The sequence below is a fragment of the Stegodyphus dumicola genome, chromosome X2, assembly GCF_044657685.1.
Source record: "Stegodyphus dumicola isolate Sdum_Otavi_A_Nest chromosome X2, ASM4465768v1".
NCBI lineage: Eukaryota > Metazoa > Arthropoda > Arachnida > Araneae > Eresidae > Stegodyphus > Stegodyphus dumicola.
In genome coordinates this window covers 48,940,458-48,958,868 of record NC_140781.1, presented here as the reverse complement: position 1 = coordinate 48,958,868, position 18,411 = coordinate 48,940,458, and the positions used below count along the sequence as shown (strand labels likewise).

The 18,411-nt window shown below is 32.4% G+C and overlaps 2 protein-coding genes across 5 annotated transcripts in view; one reads left to right on the top strand and one right to left on the bottom strand.

Annotated features, from left to right (window-relative positions):
* LOC118183948 (uncharacterized) overlaps positions 1-5,200 on the top strand; it is a 160,410-nt gene extending 155,210 nt beyond the window's left edge. For all 3 annotated transcript variants that reach the window (XM_085809485.1, XM_035353660.2, XM_085809486.1), the window contains exons 6-7: positions 2,556-2,629; positions 4,704-5,200. Coding sequence is in view for 1 of the 3 variants with exons in the window: in XM_035353660.2 (XP_035209551.1) it covers positions 2,556-2,599 (44 nt within the window). In the remaining 2 variants the exon portion in view is untranslated. The remainder of the gene's footprint in view (positions 1-2,555; positions 2,630-4,703) is intronic.
* LOC118184111 (uncharacterized) overlaps positions 1-18,411 on the bottom strand; it is a 305,486-nt gene that overhangs the window by 256,359 nt on the left and 30,716 nt on the right. For both annotated transcript variants that reach the window (XM_085809488.1, XM_085809487.1), the window contains exons 8-10: positions 12,721-12,881; positions 7,784-7,888; positions 4,702-4,776 (exon numbers count right to left, since the gene is read on the bottom strand). In XM_085809488.1, the coding sequence (XP_085665614.1) occupies positions 4,702-4,776; positions 7,784-7,888; positions 12,721-12,881 (341 nt within the window). The remainder of the gene's footprint in view (positions 1-4,701; positions 4,777-7,783; positions 7,889-12,720; positions 12,882-18,411) is intronic.

The following is an 18,411-nucleotide window of genomic DNA, read 5'->3' as shown; positions in this document are numbered from 1 at the left end:
CTTGCTATAATTTCTCTTTAGCCTTAAGTTTACGTAAAAATACTGTAAATTGTAATATAATGAAAGTTTTAAACAAATTAACAAAAGGAATAAGCGTTCCCTCCTTTCGAAACAAATTTTTAACGTTAAAGTCTTGTAGGCAAATAGTATAATCGCTGATCGAAACTTTTAAAATGTCAGTTAATAAGGTTAAAACACGTCTCAAGGAATCAATGTTAACTGTTACGCAATGTCAATTTACCATGCGCTTTTCGGTTAAAAATGCATGGATATCTAACTTCCGGAGAGACAGAATCGGAGGAATCAAGCAGTATGAGTAAACAAATGTGCTAGCTTCGGATTTTCGTTACGTTTCTTCACTCTCTCAGGACGATAAAGCCTATACAAAAAAAAAAAAAAAAAGACAGAAAAGCGAGGAAATTGAAATACTTTGCATCGAACTTAAAACGCACCAATGAATATTTAACGATGTGGCATTAGTTTCCCGTAAGATTCTTCCACTGTACCTGAACGGAATTGAACTGTGAGGAATAGAATCAGGAGGGAAAAGACTAAGATACTATGAATTATTCAACCATTCGAGCCAGACTGTGAGGATCGTCTAAACTTGCTACGAATTTCGTACTTTTATTCTTATTTTGTTGTGATACTTTTATTTTGGACGTGTCCAGGCATGCTTACGTATTCTTTCGTGTCTTAGTATCTTTTACTTTATGCACTTACTTTAAACTCTCTTGAATGTTAGCTTAATTTTCCTTTCTTCGAAATCTGGTAATGCTATACTTTAGGGAAATTTTTTTAGAAAACTAAGCTGTTCTGTTACGTTAAAATTCTGAGTCTTGTCTTTATGTGTTAAGATCTAGACCATAAATTTTCTTTTAAGTACTAGTTCTTGAGTTTAATAATTGCTTGAGTACTAGTGCTTAAGTTTAAAGTAAGCCCAGTCCCATTTCTGTTGTGTTTCCTTAAATTTGCATCAAGAGGTATTACAGTAAAAGCCATTTTGAATATTTTTCATTTTAATATATAAAAAAATACGAGATTTACAAAAAATAATTAAAGATTTTTGTTGAACCTTACTTCTATTTGTGCATCTATTTTTGTGAATTTTATAGCTTTCGTAATTTGAATATCATATTTATAAATAAATATCTAACAAAAATTACTCAAGTCAAAGCTTTAAGCGTGATGCTTTAAAAACTTTTAAATCTATACGCGTATAATTACCTTCGAATTTTATATTAGTTTCTTTTGCTTTTACTGGTTAATAACTGACAGTCATTGTCGTTTGAAACTATAGTTAAAATTATGGCTTCCAGTTCCATTAATATAATGTAAAACTGACGTAAACAAATTTCAAGTAGCTTTCATTACGCAAGCACAAAATCGAATGTGAATTTAATGAATGAATGCGCGTGTAAAGTCTGTCTTAGATAACAACTGAAGTGTAAAGCGGTGTAAAATTCAAGATTTCGGAATATAATAACTGTACGCTTACAAACGTATTTGATATAGAAGTATTTCAAAAAAGTTTTTTTTTTACCTAACAGTATAAAGCTTTCATTGACAAAACTTCTGGTAAATATTTTTTAAAATAATCATAAAAGTAATTAATGTACGAATCAAGAAACATTTTATATCATAACAAGTAAAATATGAAATAAACTTCAAAGGTTTTAGAAATAATGCGTTTTAAATTTGTTTAAGAATACATCAGATCTGAGTGACGCATATTTAGAATCCGCAGCGTTACCATTAGTGTTAGAAAACGTAATCTTTTTTTTATCTGTAGCCAGTGGCTAGATTCTATACCACAAATGGTTCTTAAAATGATTTTATTCATGAAAATATCAACTATGTGTCTTTAAGTGCCCAATACTGGCTTAACGTTTTGACGGTATTATCGAGACATGTAATGCAAATTTTCTTTATACCACTGAATTTTCGCAGATCAGATAACACGTCATTAGATTAAAACCTCAAAACAAAAACAAGCATGATATTAAATCAGTGTGAAAATGTCGTAACTAAATGTATTATCATGTAAAAACAATATCACATGTAATAATATGACGTAAAATGAAACAAAGCTGTTGCTTCAATTAGTGTGTTGTATTTTTGTCAATATTTACTGCCATTTATTTGCACTTATTTGTGCTTTAAAGTTTAGTGTTAATAACAGTTTCTACTATTTCCTAAAATATTAAATCCTCGTAGATTTGTTTTGCAAGCAGCTTGAAACAGAAGTCCAAAAAGTAGAACTTTGTAAATCAAATGCATCGTAACTGTTAAAGCCGAATGCATACTAACTTTGTAACTCAGATGCATCATATGTAGTCGATATCGTGACTCTGAACGAGTAACTGTCATGGTGTATGTACACTCTCCCAAGCTGAGTGAATGTCGCATTCCCTAAATTTTACAAAAGCACTACTAGACAAGACTTCATGATAGATTTAATGTACCCTTATAATTAATGTAATAAAAATTATCCATTTAATTGTTTTTGTGTGATATGTTATTTTAGAGCGTCACACATTATGTTTATATTTTAGAACCCCCAAGAATTATTAACCACTGTTTGGAGCACGCTTCGTGATTTGGAAGATTGGTTACATTTTCACATCTGGTGAGTTAAATATGTTGCAAGTGACATTCAATCCTTCTGGATAGATGTATGGGTAAATAATTTATATAGCGTTAATTCATATTTTTTAAAATATTATATACGTTGTGCTTTTGATGTGCATTTGAAGAAAACATGAAACAAGGCTTTGGTATGGTATCTTTCTTATTCAAATTGCAAATTGAAATGGGAAATTGGTATCACAATTCCCCAAAAAAATTACAATTACAATAGTGTATCAATTTTACTGAAACTTACTTAACTTACTTTTACATTTCAAAAATAGTCATTTTAATTCATACATACGCTCTTCTGTTAATATATAAATTTATTATTATATAATATATTATTATCATATAACTTTAAATGCAAACGTTTTATAGAGAGTTTTAATTTGTTTTCATTTGCATTTCTAACTAGCTGTCTTTTTGATTTACTGTCTTCTCATGATCAAGAATAGCCATGAACATGAATACATGTGTTTTGGATAAATGCATTTATCAAATAGGCTTAGCAGTTAAAATCTCTGCGTAGAATCCTTTTGCTACTTATTTTCCTCTTCATCTTCGAACGATATGAAGTATCAAAGAATAATTATAAGATAAATTAAGAAATTTTAAGTATAAACAAATAAACAAGTAATAATTTATATTTTTTTCTGATGTGCAAGTTTCAATTTGTCTCCCTACAGAAGGAACTTGGTACTTAAGCTCAGTGCCAACAGGCGTCACTCTTCCTATCACTGGACACTGCTTTCATTTCCTTAATAGTTTATTTCAATGAATAAGAATAGTGAAATTTAAATTTAGTTATAGCGTTAATTTAAATTATAAAGTATACTATATTATATCAGACGTAATGTATAGACAAATTCACTAAAAGATTTTAGGCAGAACGTTTTACAGTTCACCAATTCAAGGGTTTTCGTTCTTCAATATAATTTAATAAGAATAATAATTAATTCCCATTTCCAATCTGGAATTTTGTTCGACTGCAGAAACTGCAAGAGAAGTACAAATTCGCTCCATGGAACTTCTCTTCTGTAATCCTATAGATAAATTTCTCACCATTGGACTTAAACCTCCTTAACCACATAGGTAAAATGAATGCCAAAACTTGTACAAGTGAAGGTTATTCTTAGTTTAAGTCTATTTAGCCTAATGCTGTATTTGTACTTTCGACTTTGCACAGGACTGATATACATAGCAGTGATCACAATGACAATCACAATGACTCTTTGATTAGTTGCAGAAGAGAAGACTTTGTGTTTTAGCACACTTCCTCTCCCCATGGTTGCCTCTTTCATTTCATAAACGTTTTACACAATTTCAAAGAATATAAATAGTTTAATAAAAATATTACTTCTATCTTTAACTTAAATATTGTTGGCACGCTGTATAAATTATATATAATGCACACAATAATTACTAAATGATTTTATGTAAAACATATCGATTCACCTCTTCACAAAACTCTTCCAGCATAAAATGCTCTGGATTTTAGACATTGAACGATTTTGATATAAATAGCTGTTCAAAATTCAAGATTTTCATCATAGGTCGCATGCAAAAGAAAAAATCAGAAAGAAAGATTTTACCTTTCTTACCAGAATTTAAAACTTCTTTGACTTAACTGTCTAACTTTGTTCTATTACCAATTCATCTGTTTGTTTTGACTATCATCAGCTTCAAGTAATTTAACACTTTGAGTCCCAACTGCATTAGCAAAATGTGATGTATTTATACAGTCTAAAATAATACTCTACTGATTTTATGACTAGCTTATAAATGAATAAATAAAAATCAAGGATACAGTTAATATTATTTACTATTTTACGCTTATGCCTAAGCAGATATAAATCACGCTTAAAATGTCACATATTTATCCTTTGAATATCCTATAATTTTAGTTAATAAATATATTAAACAGTAGAACGAATAATGATGAATTGCTTTTATAAAAACATGTAAAATATACATAGGATAACTTAATTTACCTGTCGACAAGTTTTTCTCGATAATTTACTCCTTCAAAGACATTCGCATGCAAAAATCAAAAATTTTGCTTTTACTTACAGCTTGGGGCCGGATGACCATGCGTAGAAGCACATTCTTCTCAACATTTTGATTTTCGACGACTTGAGTCCTGTTCTGTGTTAACATAAAGTGGAATGAGAATATAAAAGCAGAAGTACATTAAAGAATACTTATAAACATTATTAACATGACACGTTATATGTGTGAAGACAGCGATGGGGTTATGGATGACAAATAGCCATCCAATACGTGCATTCACTCAGTGGAAACTGATTTCTTGCTCAAACTGTGAAAAATGCGAGAGCGTATGTTGAATAATATTCCATAGTTCTGAATGATAACTACTCGGAAAAGGTAAAACCTTGAAGGCAAGTACGCTTAGGACATTTACGAAACGTAAGATAAAAATGAAATGTTGCTGTGAGTTTTTGCGATTGAACAGATTTTAATGTTTGGTTGATGTAATCACTCTGTGCATCTGTTTCTTGTTTTTGTACAAATGCATAATATGGTAAATAAAATACTGTTTTGGTGGTTATCTCTTCTCTTTCGCATTTAAGAAGGTTATTAACTGAACAGTTTTTATTAACTGATAATTTATAAAGAATTAATTAAAAGTACAGGCATTTACATTAAAACTATACATATGAGCCCTAAAATTAAGCTGATTTTTTTTATCGTTATAATAATTTAAGTCAAATCAGAAACATGCAGTCTATAACAGACATATATGCGTTGTCGACCCTAATCACAAAAGTAAAAGGGAATTAATATTTTCCAAGGTTTTCTATAGCTCTTATACTTTTTCATTTCATTCAAAAGCTAAATTTATTTATCTTTTTTATCGATGGTATAATTTTGAGAGAGGATCTGCACAACGACGTTTTTAAGGAAAGTAAATAAATTTAACGGAAAGTATTGAGTGTCCTCACGCCACACTGCATTCCTTATTCTCAAATCGAAAAATTTTCGTGAAAAAACCATGAGTAAGTATTAATAATGAGGAACTAAAATACTGTAATAAATATATTTCTTTAATGTTTTTAACTTCTATTGAGATTTGTAACGAATTATTCATAAAATCTTAATAAATCTTAAATTTTCAAGACATTGCTTGATTCAAATGTTATATTGCATATTGTGTTGACAGCTTAATGTTTTCAGCTGCTTCTAAATTGCAGTTTTAAATCCTTTGTTGGTAACTTAACAGCTTAATTCTTACTTGCCTAGAGAAAAGTTTAATCAGACATATCTGATTAAAACGCACTTTCCATTACAAGCATGTTGTAATTTACTCCTAACTGCAATTGCTAGATTGTAGGAACGCTTCCAGATCTAAGATAAACGAAATACATTGAAATACCTTCCCATTAAAATTTACTTCCAGGTCAGGCAGAAATAAATGAAGCAGATCAAGAACACTTTTTTACGCTAATAAAAGTAATAATGAGGTTATTATTCCATTCACAATTCTATTAAAGCATTAGTATTGGAAATACTGCTACTTAAAATGCTGATAATTTAATAGGAGACAGAAATCGTGGCGAAATTTTTAAAAAGCTAATTTTTGTAAAATAAAATGAAAATTAAATATTTTTTTACATATCTTACCAACTACTTATGTATAACTTAACCAATCCAGATAACAGCGGGCTTTTTTGTAATTAATTTGTTAGCTGATAATTGGCTATGTATGCATGGAATAATCTGCAGTACTGTAATTTAAACTGAAGCCAAAAATTGCACTGCAATATTGCTTTTTTAAATGAAAAGTTCTTGATTAATTAAGCGAAATTAACCTATTGATGAGATTTACAAATCAGTTCAAATGGCATGACAGAACATAGAAACTTTTCCTCATAAATGTAATTTGCTTTTCTTTACGAAAGAAAAATTATAAAATCATTATCATAACAAATTATCAATTATCAAAAAACTAACAAAATGAAGATTTGATATATTTTACGATGCTCACAGAACGATATAAATACACCTTATAGAAGCACCACTGCCTACAATGGCACCCACTATTTAACAAATGTGTGTTTGTGACACTTTGATTAAAGAAATTTAATTCTTAGCTCCTAACTTCAATTCTGAGCTTATAAAAGCTTCTGAGAAAGTATTCTTGAGCTATAACTCTTCTTCAGTGAAAATTCTGAATGGGTTCAATTAGCTTCAGATGAGGAACTTTGGTTAATCAGTCCTTCGCTGAACAGCCTCACGCTGAAGTTTCATCAACGAGGTAGACCTGATAAAATCTAGAATTTTAGTCCATTATAAGAAAATTAGGGCCATTACTGCCTGAAGAAGCCCTCTATAAAAATCTAGGATGTTAATGCTTGTCATGGGCAGTATTACGATTCTCGTTCTGGTCACATGAACTTATGTAAGTCACAACATAAAACCACCCCAAATCAATAAATCATCGCCTTTGGAGGAATCAGTCATAATTTTTTACATTACAAAGAACAGATTTCTTGTTCTTCTCAGACGAAATGTAGGTAAAATGACAGTCGTCCCGAGGTAGTCCTTGAATTACCTTGCTTATTGATTTCATAACACTTCATGTTGCCCTCGCACCTCAATTTGCTGCCATATCCAAAGCACCGATTTTGGATGGATGTTAAGTTCCTTTTCATTTGAACCAGGGGTTTTTCCAGGTTCCGTGGGTCTTATAAATCTCAACGTTATTAAGTGAAGTAAACGTAAATAAAATATGCAAAAATATACGCGTAATTTTCCTAGATAGATTTAAATACATTACTCAAATAGTCTATTCTACGACACTTTCTGAAATGTAAATTTCGCATCATGTTACGTTTTCGCAAGTTAGTTGCATTATATACTATAACTGTCATTACATTTCATTCAGTGATTTGAATAACATACTCGTAATTGTTTTACACTGGTCTAAATATATAACAACTAAAAATATTTTTATGTTTTTTGCAACTCGCATAGATTAGAATATCGCAACTTCTCACAGTTAATGAAAATAAGAAGTTGCAAATACATTATAATTTAAGTTTTAATTGTTTTAAATGCATTGGGAACCAACTAAAAGTTTTGCAAACAAATCTTCTGCTATATCTAATTAAGAATAAATTCACATGCTTACAGTTGAAAAATACCAGCTCACGGAACTTTGTCCTTCCGTACCATCTTTTCCTGCGGCTTTTATGGAACTTGTGAATACATCAGATATTAAGCCCCGTGTGGAGTACTGAAAAATAATATTAAAAATATATATATAATGAAATGTGTGTATTTTCAGTTTTCTTACAAAATTTGAAAGATTTTTTTAATTCGTCTTTCAAAATAAATTACATAACCTAGAAACGCATAACACTACAGTAGCTGTCCGCCCTATTTGATAAATTTAAAATAAATGTATAGAGTAATAATTAGGTTTATTTCGGAGCAGGAAATATGAAACCTCAGGGATGACATGGTCGGGATTCGAAGTCCGAACGTTCGGATACTAGCCGGACGTGTTTCCCACTACACCATGAAAGCACGGAGAGGAGGGTAAAAATTCTTTACGGATGTGTTTATGCATTTCGAAAGAAAATTGACCGATCTCCCTTTTTAAGGAGCAAGTACTGCTTCAAATAATTAATGGCTTTAAATTCTGCAAGTATAATGGTGCAACAAATCTATTTTTACAGTTTTTATTTTAGCATCATTAGAGAATATTTTTAATTGGTGAAGTAGATTTCCTTGGAGACATTCGCATTCATTACGATTAGCCAATTTAAAGTTACGAATTTGTTTCAGTCGTTACTATCAAGAGACAACCTTTTAATTTCATTTACGGTGAATAACCAGTATAACAACGTAGAAAAACGTCCTGTGAAGAAGGAACATAGTACCACTTATCTTCTGAACTGCATTAAGTTATGAATCAAAATTAATATTAAGTATAATTTTTCACTTTAGCAATCGTTATATTTTACATAAAATAGTTATCTCAGGCCGCCCAGACGGTATAGTGGTTAGAAGAGCTGACAGTGAAACGAAAGGGCCCGGCTTCGAATTCCAGAAAAGGCATGGTTGTAACTGTCCATCCCCTTTATAGAAGGCAAAGGTGGCTCACCTAATAGGTGCCTTCATAATAAAGTGCCCACCGCTTCTGGCCTTAAAGCAGTGACCAACGTCTATGATTATGACTTGTGGCCGACACTGGGAGGAAAAACATTCTCAGGTACTTTTCCGTTTTGCCGGCGCAGGCGATAAAGTCGCCAATAATGATACAACTGATGCCAAACGGAATATCCTCGCTGGTAACCTTTTACGCCTCATTTTCAAAACAAGTAGCAGTCATTTCTTATTAGATTGATTGTTTCTTTCAATACTGGCATACAATTACATAGAATTTTTAACACATAGTTCAATTTTATGCCCTAAGGCCATTCGCTGTAATTACATCAATTAGAATTACATCAATTCGCTGTAATCACACCGCTCACCCGAAGGCAAAAATATAGAAAAGGCAAAGTCAAGGGTCATCAATTCTAATAAGAATGCACTATCGAAATAAAGCACTGCGGTTTTACATAATTTCTGAGTAAACGATTCGCACGAATTGAAATACTTCTTGCATTTAAACTTGTATTCCAAATTAAGATTTAACTTGAAATTAATGTAGATAATTACTGAGAAAATTAGATTTTTGTAGCGTAGTATACGTGAGATGAGATTACTTGAGATAACGTGATATGAACTGGCGAATCAGGATGTTGAACCGTGAAAGCATAGTAAATTCTTAAATTAATGTCTTTTTACAAATTTATTGTCTTTATTTATTGGCTTTTTACATTTTAATATCATTTTTAAACTATAAACGATATTAAAATGTTTAAGCCTACAAAATAAAAAATTCTTAGAACTAACATTTGTTAACGTTTTTTATGTGTATACTGTACGTTGTCGCCAATAAATTCTGCTTGGCGAGATTTGCGCCAGCGAAACGGAAAATACCCATTCTCATTATCTTAAGTAGATATTATAATCTTAAATAGAAAGCTTTTAGTGCGATTTTATTATAAAAATTTGCTATTTCATAATTTACTTGCATAATATACGGGAAGTTCTGAATTGCCTGAGGAACTGAAACAGTTGTCCGGATGTACTCATTTCACATTGGAAATTACTGATCTACAGATTGTGTCTTCAGTCAAACAAAATTGGGAAAAATTATTTATTTATTTCTCAGAGCCGAATTCCTATCTTTTACTTACTGAATTCAGTAAGCCGCGGCATCAGATAACTTTAAAAAATATGAACATTTAATAAAACAAGTAAATTAAATATAATTAGGAACCTATTTTCTGTTACGAAAACACAAATATAGTTTTGTTTCAATTACAAACACTATAAATGTTTTGTGTTACAAAACGCAATAATGACTAAAAGGGTACATTCCAGATTTCAAGCAAATCAAACCTACGAAGCGAATTTGAAGAATCTGCCTTTGCTAAATACTGAACATTTAAATTTTAAAACTACACTACAAAACTCACTTGCTTTTTAGACTAATATAAATTCTCAGTAAATAAATCCATAAGTGAGCCTATGTTGGAATAATTTTAGTCCTTCAATTCTGTTATTAGCAATTAACAGCAGCTTAGTGAAACTTCTCATTCGTATCAAGCAGATTAAAGATTTCAAGTAAGCATAAGCAATCCCTTACTTCAGCACAAACCGCTATTTAAAGTAAATCAAGCAATCAATATACGCGCTTCTTCTACTACACGCTTTTATAGGCTTGTGTTTCCTCGAGAGAACGAGAGTGTAAAAAATAACGGATTTGGCAGAAGCTAAATGATGACTGAGTAAACGAAATAATATTTTTTTTAATTTATATCTAGTAGACTATATTTCTGAAATAAAAGAATTTGCATCCTTTTTGTTTGAAATAATAAAACGTTTTGAGCTGTTGTAATAAATATTAAGCATTTACTGCTGAGTTCAAAAGTAAAAAGAAAATTATATATTTTTTCCTTCTCTCCTTAAAAAGGAGATGAACCAGACTTATATAGTATGGAAGTTTAAACTAGATTGATTTGTTTCATAATGTTTATTACAATAGCTCAATTCTCTAATGCAGTCTTTTTTTTTTTTTTTTCAGTTTCTAATGCTGAAATATTGTACTCTCAAAATTATTTAGCAGAGACGTGAAATGCTATAATAATTTTCATTATATAAATTTGATATTTAAACTTAAAAAAACTCATCACGATAAAAATGTATCATCAATAAAAAATAAGTGAATTGTATCGTAAATCAGTTAACTCTGCGAGTCAATTCAGCTCAATGTGTCAAAAACATTTTTTTCACTAATGCCAATTATTTTTTATTTGGATACTTGTACCATTGATCAAAATTCTACAAAAGTCGAGTATCTCTTGGTAGGCAGTAGTATTAAAAAATTACGCAGCTTTCTTCTACAGAGTGATTTGGTCTATGTCTGAAAGCTAAACTGCAAAATCTAATTAAAAAAGGCATCAACACCAAAATCATAATTCTTATATCTGCAATAAGCTCACGAAATCCCACTTGTATTATATAAACAATTAATAGATCAGTACTGCTTATATTAAACAATTGCAACTTTCTAAAAGAGACAAATAATTAAAAACTGAGGGATGGTAATCAGCTTTCTTCAAAATTTTATTTTCTATACGTTCTGTTTTTATAAACAATGTTTAATATAAGAATGTTAGTAGTATCCGAGGAAGATCGGGCCCACCAGGGGCAGAGCGATAAAGTCACTAAACACTGGTAATTTGATCCAAGGTTCGAACTCCGTGAACGGGCTGGCTACATGGGCGTTTTCGTGACTTTTTCCGTGTGTAATATACGAGCCAGTTTTCCTTAGAAAGTCCACCACGAAGGCTTCCTCGCCTTAGGCAGTTAGCCCTCGAGTACTATGTCATAAACAAATAAACCAAACTAACCAAGAAAGATTACGGAAAATTTGCATTTTAGTCCTTAAGCGAAATAGTTTATTTAGGTAAGACTTTGTTAGACTGTTTCAGAACTTTGTTAGAATACAGAGCGAAAATTTTAACTTAAAAGAAAAAAAAAAGAAGGACTGAAATATCATAATAATAAATTTGTTCAATGTTTTTGTTCAATAATAAAATTATTCTAATGAAATATATGATGCTAATAAAAAACATTATATTTTTCCCAAATATAAAACATAATTAAGAAACGACATTTTTCCCGCTAATTCAATTTTATTAACTACTTTATTAGCTTTTTATTGTTTCCTCGAGCGTTTTCAATTATAAGGTATTTCTCCCGCTTTCCTAGCGTGCCTTCGTGGTGTAGTGGTTCTGCACGCTGGGCCGGTGTTCCAGAGGCCAGTGGCTCGATTCCCGGCGAAGGCGGTTGCTACATTTTCATCTCTCTTGCTTCCAAAAAATCCTAATGTCTCTACAGTGGCGCCCGAACTAAAAAGAGTGTTGGCTGAGGATTCTCCTTACCCAGGATTTGGCGATTGGGTCCCCCCAAAACCCCAGTCACCCTTTAAAAAAAGGGGAGTATATAAGGTATTTCTCCCGCTTTCCTAGCGTGCCTTCGTGGTGTAGTGGTTCTGCACGGTGGGCTGGTATTCTAGAGGTCCGTGGTTGGATTTCCGGCGAAGGAATTTGCTAATTTTTCATCTCGCTTGCCTCCAAAAAATCCTAATGTCTCTACACAACTAAAAAATGCAACACACGAGTTTGAAAAAAAAAAACTCATTCTATTAACTCATATGTCTAATTTTAAGCTCCCATTTACCAAAAATATGTCTTAAGAAAGATTAAAGATACGATAGATGTTTCTACTGTATAACTAAAATAAATTGAAGCATTCTTAATTGTTTTGTAACTTAAAATCAGCTTACAGGGCTTATTCGCTTTCTTGTGACATAAAGATGATATCATGAAACATTTTAATTCTCAGCTCGTTTACATAATAAATTAAAAGAACTCGTTTGCTGAGATATTTTTGAGAAAGACTAAGTAGCATTTCCCGAAACGATTAAGGAATGAATATTCTTACCTGTCCATTATAAACCACTTTCGCTCCTTCCAAAGCAAAGTATTTATTAGCCGTAGGCATACTTTTATCAGCACCAATTTTTCCAGAGATTACATCAAAATTGTCTGTAAATTTTCCTAAGCTGCATTTGCCAGTTATTGGGTTAAATGTGTATTGAACTCCTGAAAAGAAAATTTACTGAAAAGTTAAAAAATGTATAAAAAGCAAATTAATTCCTAGTTTATAAGCTTATATCCTATTTTTAAGCCTTCATAAGGGCACTGATTTTGACACTCTATTTTATTATTATTACTTAAAAAATTATACGACGCATACACGAAAGAATGGTGCAGTTTTAAAAAGGTTAATATTAAGTTTAACTTATCATCTTACAGATGCATAGCCCATAGTGTCATCATCGATTACTGTCTAAGTTTCTCGTGCGCTGTTAGTGTTTCAATTCTTATTATTACAACACGATAACTGGCAGCTCAACCGGGATGGTAGTTAGTGATCTGATTGCCGTATTGAAGGGACGGGTTCGAATCCCAGAGCAGACATGAATGCTTCGAAATGTAAAATGTCTGTGCGACAAAATGGGGACACTCTGAATATGCTGCGAGCCGAAATTTCTCTCGAAAGGTTAGTGGTATGGGAAAAGAAGGGGAAGGCCCTTGGACCTGTCCTCCTTTGGATGCTCTCCTTCAAAATTGGAGCGAAGCTGAGCAAAATCGTACTGTCACACGTTCGGTGCCCAAGGCTGCACAATCTTGCCTGCTTGCCACAATGAGTTTCGTGGGCTTGATCTAATATCAGACAAGCCCACGAATTAGTCACAACAATAACACCAATAGGACAAAAGAAACAATTTACAAGAAAGGCTCCTGACGTCGATGCAGAAGAAGGCTTTCTATGTGCTTCGCTTTTAGATACCAGGTTTGTGGCTATAGGGCAAGTTTGAGTTTAGTGCACATTTTAACCTCTTAACGCACTCAATCGAGTTAATTCGTGGTGCACTGAGCTAAATTATTTCTGCGCACCCAAGTAAACACATTCAAGAATTTTTTTCCAATATATAAATGCAAGAGAATAAAACAGGTACATTTTCGAGTTAAAATTAAGAAAGAACAAAAATCTGGTGGGAAAAAGACCACTTACTGAATTATCATTGGTGCATTAAGGAGTTAAAAACATGACTCTCCAAATGAAAATGCTTTCTATAAAATTACCTGCGGGAAAATGTCCTTTTTGCTTTCCTTTTCCTTAAGCGACAGTGATTGCTGACTCATTCCTAAAAATGTTGAAAAGCTGGTTGTTATTCCAACTAAATCCAATTTGTGACGATTACATTTTTATAAATTAATAGAACTCGCCTTCATTTTAACAAACTTGTGGCAATTTCAATGCAAAAGACATGGGCAAGGAGTTTCTTCCACAGCGCTTCTATCGAACATGTTGCAGATGCAGACAATGATCTTTCTGTCTTGACTACCCTGTTCCTTGGATCTTACACTCTATGATTAGTTTCCTTAGAAGACAGTTAATCACAGCATTTAGGTACCATCAATTTCACATCCGTGTAAAATCTTCGTGATCTGCATGCACTGCAACTATTGCAAGTACATGATGCATGGAGTTTGGAATGAATTTGATTGCGGCGTAGAAGCGCGTGACGTAACTTAAGAGAGCACAGATTGAAGGATTGTAATCAACATGTAAGGCAGTTTCCGTTACACATAATGTATATTGCCCCTCTTTAAGGGCAGAAATAAATTTTTATTTACTTTTAAAACCCTATTGTTCTTTTATGTATGCCCTGTATGCTTTGGGAATGACTGATGTTTTATTTCAAATGCAGTGAATCACTGTCATTTGATTTTAAAGACATTTAGATTATCATCATGTATCTAGTGAGGGCATTCTAACACTGAATGTTACATTAGAACGTAAAACGACATAGATTCCAGCATTAGAACTGATGAAACTTTTCTTAAAAAACAACCCATAACTAACTACTTAATTTCGTGTAACTCAAGCAAATACTAAGAATATCATCTTGTTTCGGAAATTCCGAATCTATGAGTAGAATTCTAGAACAGTTTAAAGTTTTAACACGGGGGAAGGTCAAGTCAATATATCAACAATACCTAAAAATATTTTTCATGAAAAATAATATTGGAAACTTCCTGTAAATTTAACAAAAGTTATTATAAAAGTTAAAAGTTAACAAAGTTAAAAGTATCGTACATGATACGCTTTGTCTCATGAAAATTATCACTGAATAATTGCATAAGACTTCTTTAAGTACTTAAATCTGCTGCGAACTACATTTGTAATCCGAAGACGTCAACAAAATACAAGTAAATTAAATGATAAAACACATTTTTACTTTTTACTGTTCGAAGAATTGTTAAAAACAAAACTACTTTGGAAAGTAAAACGAGTTTTGGAATTAAAATATGTATTTAAAACCCCGGAGTGGCGTTAAAAGGTGAACGCAGAATGAGACTTCAGTCAACCAAAGTTGTGAATAATTAATTATACCTCCCATCGCTAAATTCCTACTCTCTATTTAGTGCAACCTTTGCGTTGCGGCTTCTGATAAACCCTTAAATTTAAAAAAATGTGCAATTCGAAATAACTCTTGTCAATCGATTCAACTATTTTTAATAGTACGCTATTATTTTGCTTCAGCTTATTAGGGAGCTGTTACAATTTGCATAAAATTATCATTGTTCGTAGTCTGAAGGGCTGAAGCTGGACAAATTTGTTACGAATAATAAAAATGAAGATAAATCCCGTGGTATTATTAAAAAGTGAGTGTCGCAATTTTCGTTTACAAGTTACGAGATCCCAAGTTCATGGAGTCTCATCTGAAGATGTACGGTATATAAACCATAAAATCTGTTTGTTCTCTTGCATTTTTCATGTACAGGGTGCCCCAAAATCCGGTAACATTTCAAAATTCAATAATTAACGGAATAATGTAGTTAGAGAGGTAAAAATTAACACACAGGCTTGAAATGACATGAGGTTTTCTTGAAAGAAAAGATAAATTGTAAAAGAAGGTCAACATAATGGCGCTGGGCAGCAAAGTGTCAGTGATGTCGCATGAGAACCGTGTTTGAAATGAACTGCAGTAAGAGAGGGAATTAGTGCCTTCATGACTTTCTCACTTTTCTATTCTTGTCTCCGGGTGTTGATCACGGTGTGATGTGGATTTATCATATCAATCGTGATCGGACCCTTTTTCTTCGAGGAACTACGTGTCTCTGCTATTCAAACTGTCAGTGAGACGAGTGCGAGGTGTGCTGATATGTTACAGAATCGCATCATCCCTAGTCTGGCTGATAAACACCTGGTGGAGGGTACGACTTTTATGCAGGCTGGCGCTCCACCTCATATCGCTACACGTGTGAAAGATCTCTTGCACCCATCGTTTGACGAGGATAGCATGCTGAGTCGCCACTTCCATCATGCTTGGCCTCTCAGGTCCCCAGATCTCAATCCGATAGATTGTTGGTTGGGGGGGTTATCTGAAATCACAAGTCTACCGCGATCGTTCGATCTCATTAGGGATGCTAAAAGACGACATCCGACGACAGTTTCTCACCATACCTACAGATATACAGTACAGTGATGCTCACAACATTGTCCCTCAACTAGAGGTATCGTTGATGAATGATGGCCGGCATGTTGAACATTTGTTATAAAGAATATAGTCTGCAAAAAATTCTTTTTTAGGCTAATTATTGCTTTTTATAACGTACGAAGCTCCATCTGTGAGCCGTTTTAAGCACTTTTTTTGAAAATAAAACCCCATGGCATTTCAAGCGTGTGTGTCTTTTACCTCTATTATTCAGTGCATTATTGAATTTTCAAATGTTAACGGACTTTGGGATCAATCTATACTTTATCTAAAATTAAAATTAGCGTAATAGTTTATTTTATTTATCAAATGAAATTCAAGTCAAGAAATTTGTTTAAAGTCTTATAGGATTTGTTTATATATATATATAGGTTAAACGGCTTTCTTTCCGTTTTTTACAAGTAAAAACTGTGAAAAAATAACTATTTCATTCCCTCAGTGATTCCACTGTATGCAATTTTTAACAAAATTTCTATTACATATGTATGAATTCAGTTTCCTAAGGTTTTCTATAAAATGCTTACGTGAATAACTAGTATCCTATTAGACAAAACACACAAACGCTATGGGCTTGAAGTACTTGCTTAAAATCACACTTAATTACTGCCAGTTTAAAATACATTAATGTCATAGAGTTATAAGACAAAATGTTTATTCCTTTACATTTGCCTTTTCTGTTCTCTGCTTACAGAGCTCACTTTCAATAAAACTAATTTTCAGGTTGAAGGATTTATTTAATTTTTACCTAACCAGTTATTTTATGTCAAATAACTTTACTATCATTCTTCCTTTCCGTTTTCCTGCCAGAATGCTAATTTTTAGTTCACGCATATTCAAATGAAGTAGAAAGAGATAGTATTTAAAGGAAGGTTTTAGATTGTTTAATCAGAACACTTTCCGCCTGGTGAAGACCACGTTGCTAGTTGCAGTTCTACGTTAGCAGTTTGTCTTCGGCGTTGTATTTATTTTTGCCAATAGAGCTTGGCAAGTCGGTACAGACTTGAGCCATCTTATGCCTTGTTTATTTCTGTGTAACCTTTGGGTTAACTTAAGATTTAACTTAGTTTTAAATTTGAGTTCTTTATTTTTGAATTGTGTCATAAATGATGGCTGGTTCATAAGCACAAGAAGAGTGCATTCCGTTAAATTATTTTGAATTCTGAATAAAAGGGTCTTTTACACCCTTCTTACGCTTTGTTTCATCTTATATACATATAGCGAAAGGTTGTTTACACGTCTATTCAAAGATTTGCTTCAAGGTACACTTAGTTACAATCAAAAATCCTACAAGTTGTTAGACTTAATGATTTATGAAATAAAATTCTCTGTTTAAAAGTAGTATCAGGTTCAATGTTTTGTCTTACTTTCTTTGGGAACATGCAAGGACCCGACTCGGAACAGGGAGCTTACTAAAGCTATGTTCAATAAATGTGGGAAGTAGACAGGATACACAGGAAGGGTATACAAAACCCTTTATTTTTCTCTCTTTACAATAATTTCCGTACTTCGGAATACAGAGACCAACTACTTGTGGTCTGAACGTAAGAGTATAAAAATATAACTAAACTCTAACTTAAATTTGGAATAATAAACGTGGAAGATTGGCCTTATATTAACAGGAAGCCGTATGTAGTACAGAGAACTGTTAATACTACAATACGTTTAAAATTATCACGAGGATTAAACCTCTGGCCTGGAAGGCAACCAGCAACCGAGTAAAACTTCTAAGGCAAGCGGCCTGCTTCAACTAACTCCTTCCTCTCTCTCGCTTGGCAAAAAGCCACAACTTAAGTACTTGGCGTTCGCCAGACAAATTTTGCATAAATAAGTTAATGCTTTTAATTCTGGCCGGAAGTAGAAAATAAGAAGTGATAGTAAAGATTTAAAATAAAATAAACGTTAGTAAAACTTAAGATCCTTACAGTAGTATGGTAAAATAACTCTCCTAAATTCTTTACCTGAATCAGAATGAAGCTAATTTCACAAGAGACCAAAAAGATTTTAGTATCGCACAAGTACACAATGATAGTTACTTTTCAATGTTAAGTGACTCTAGCTATTAA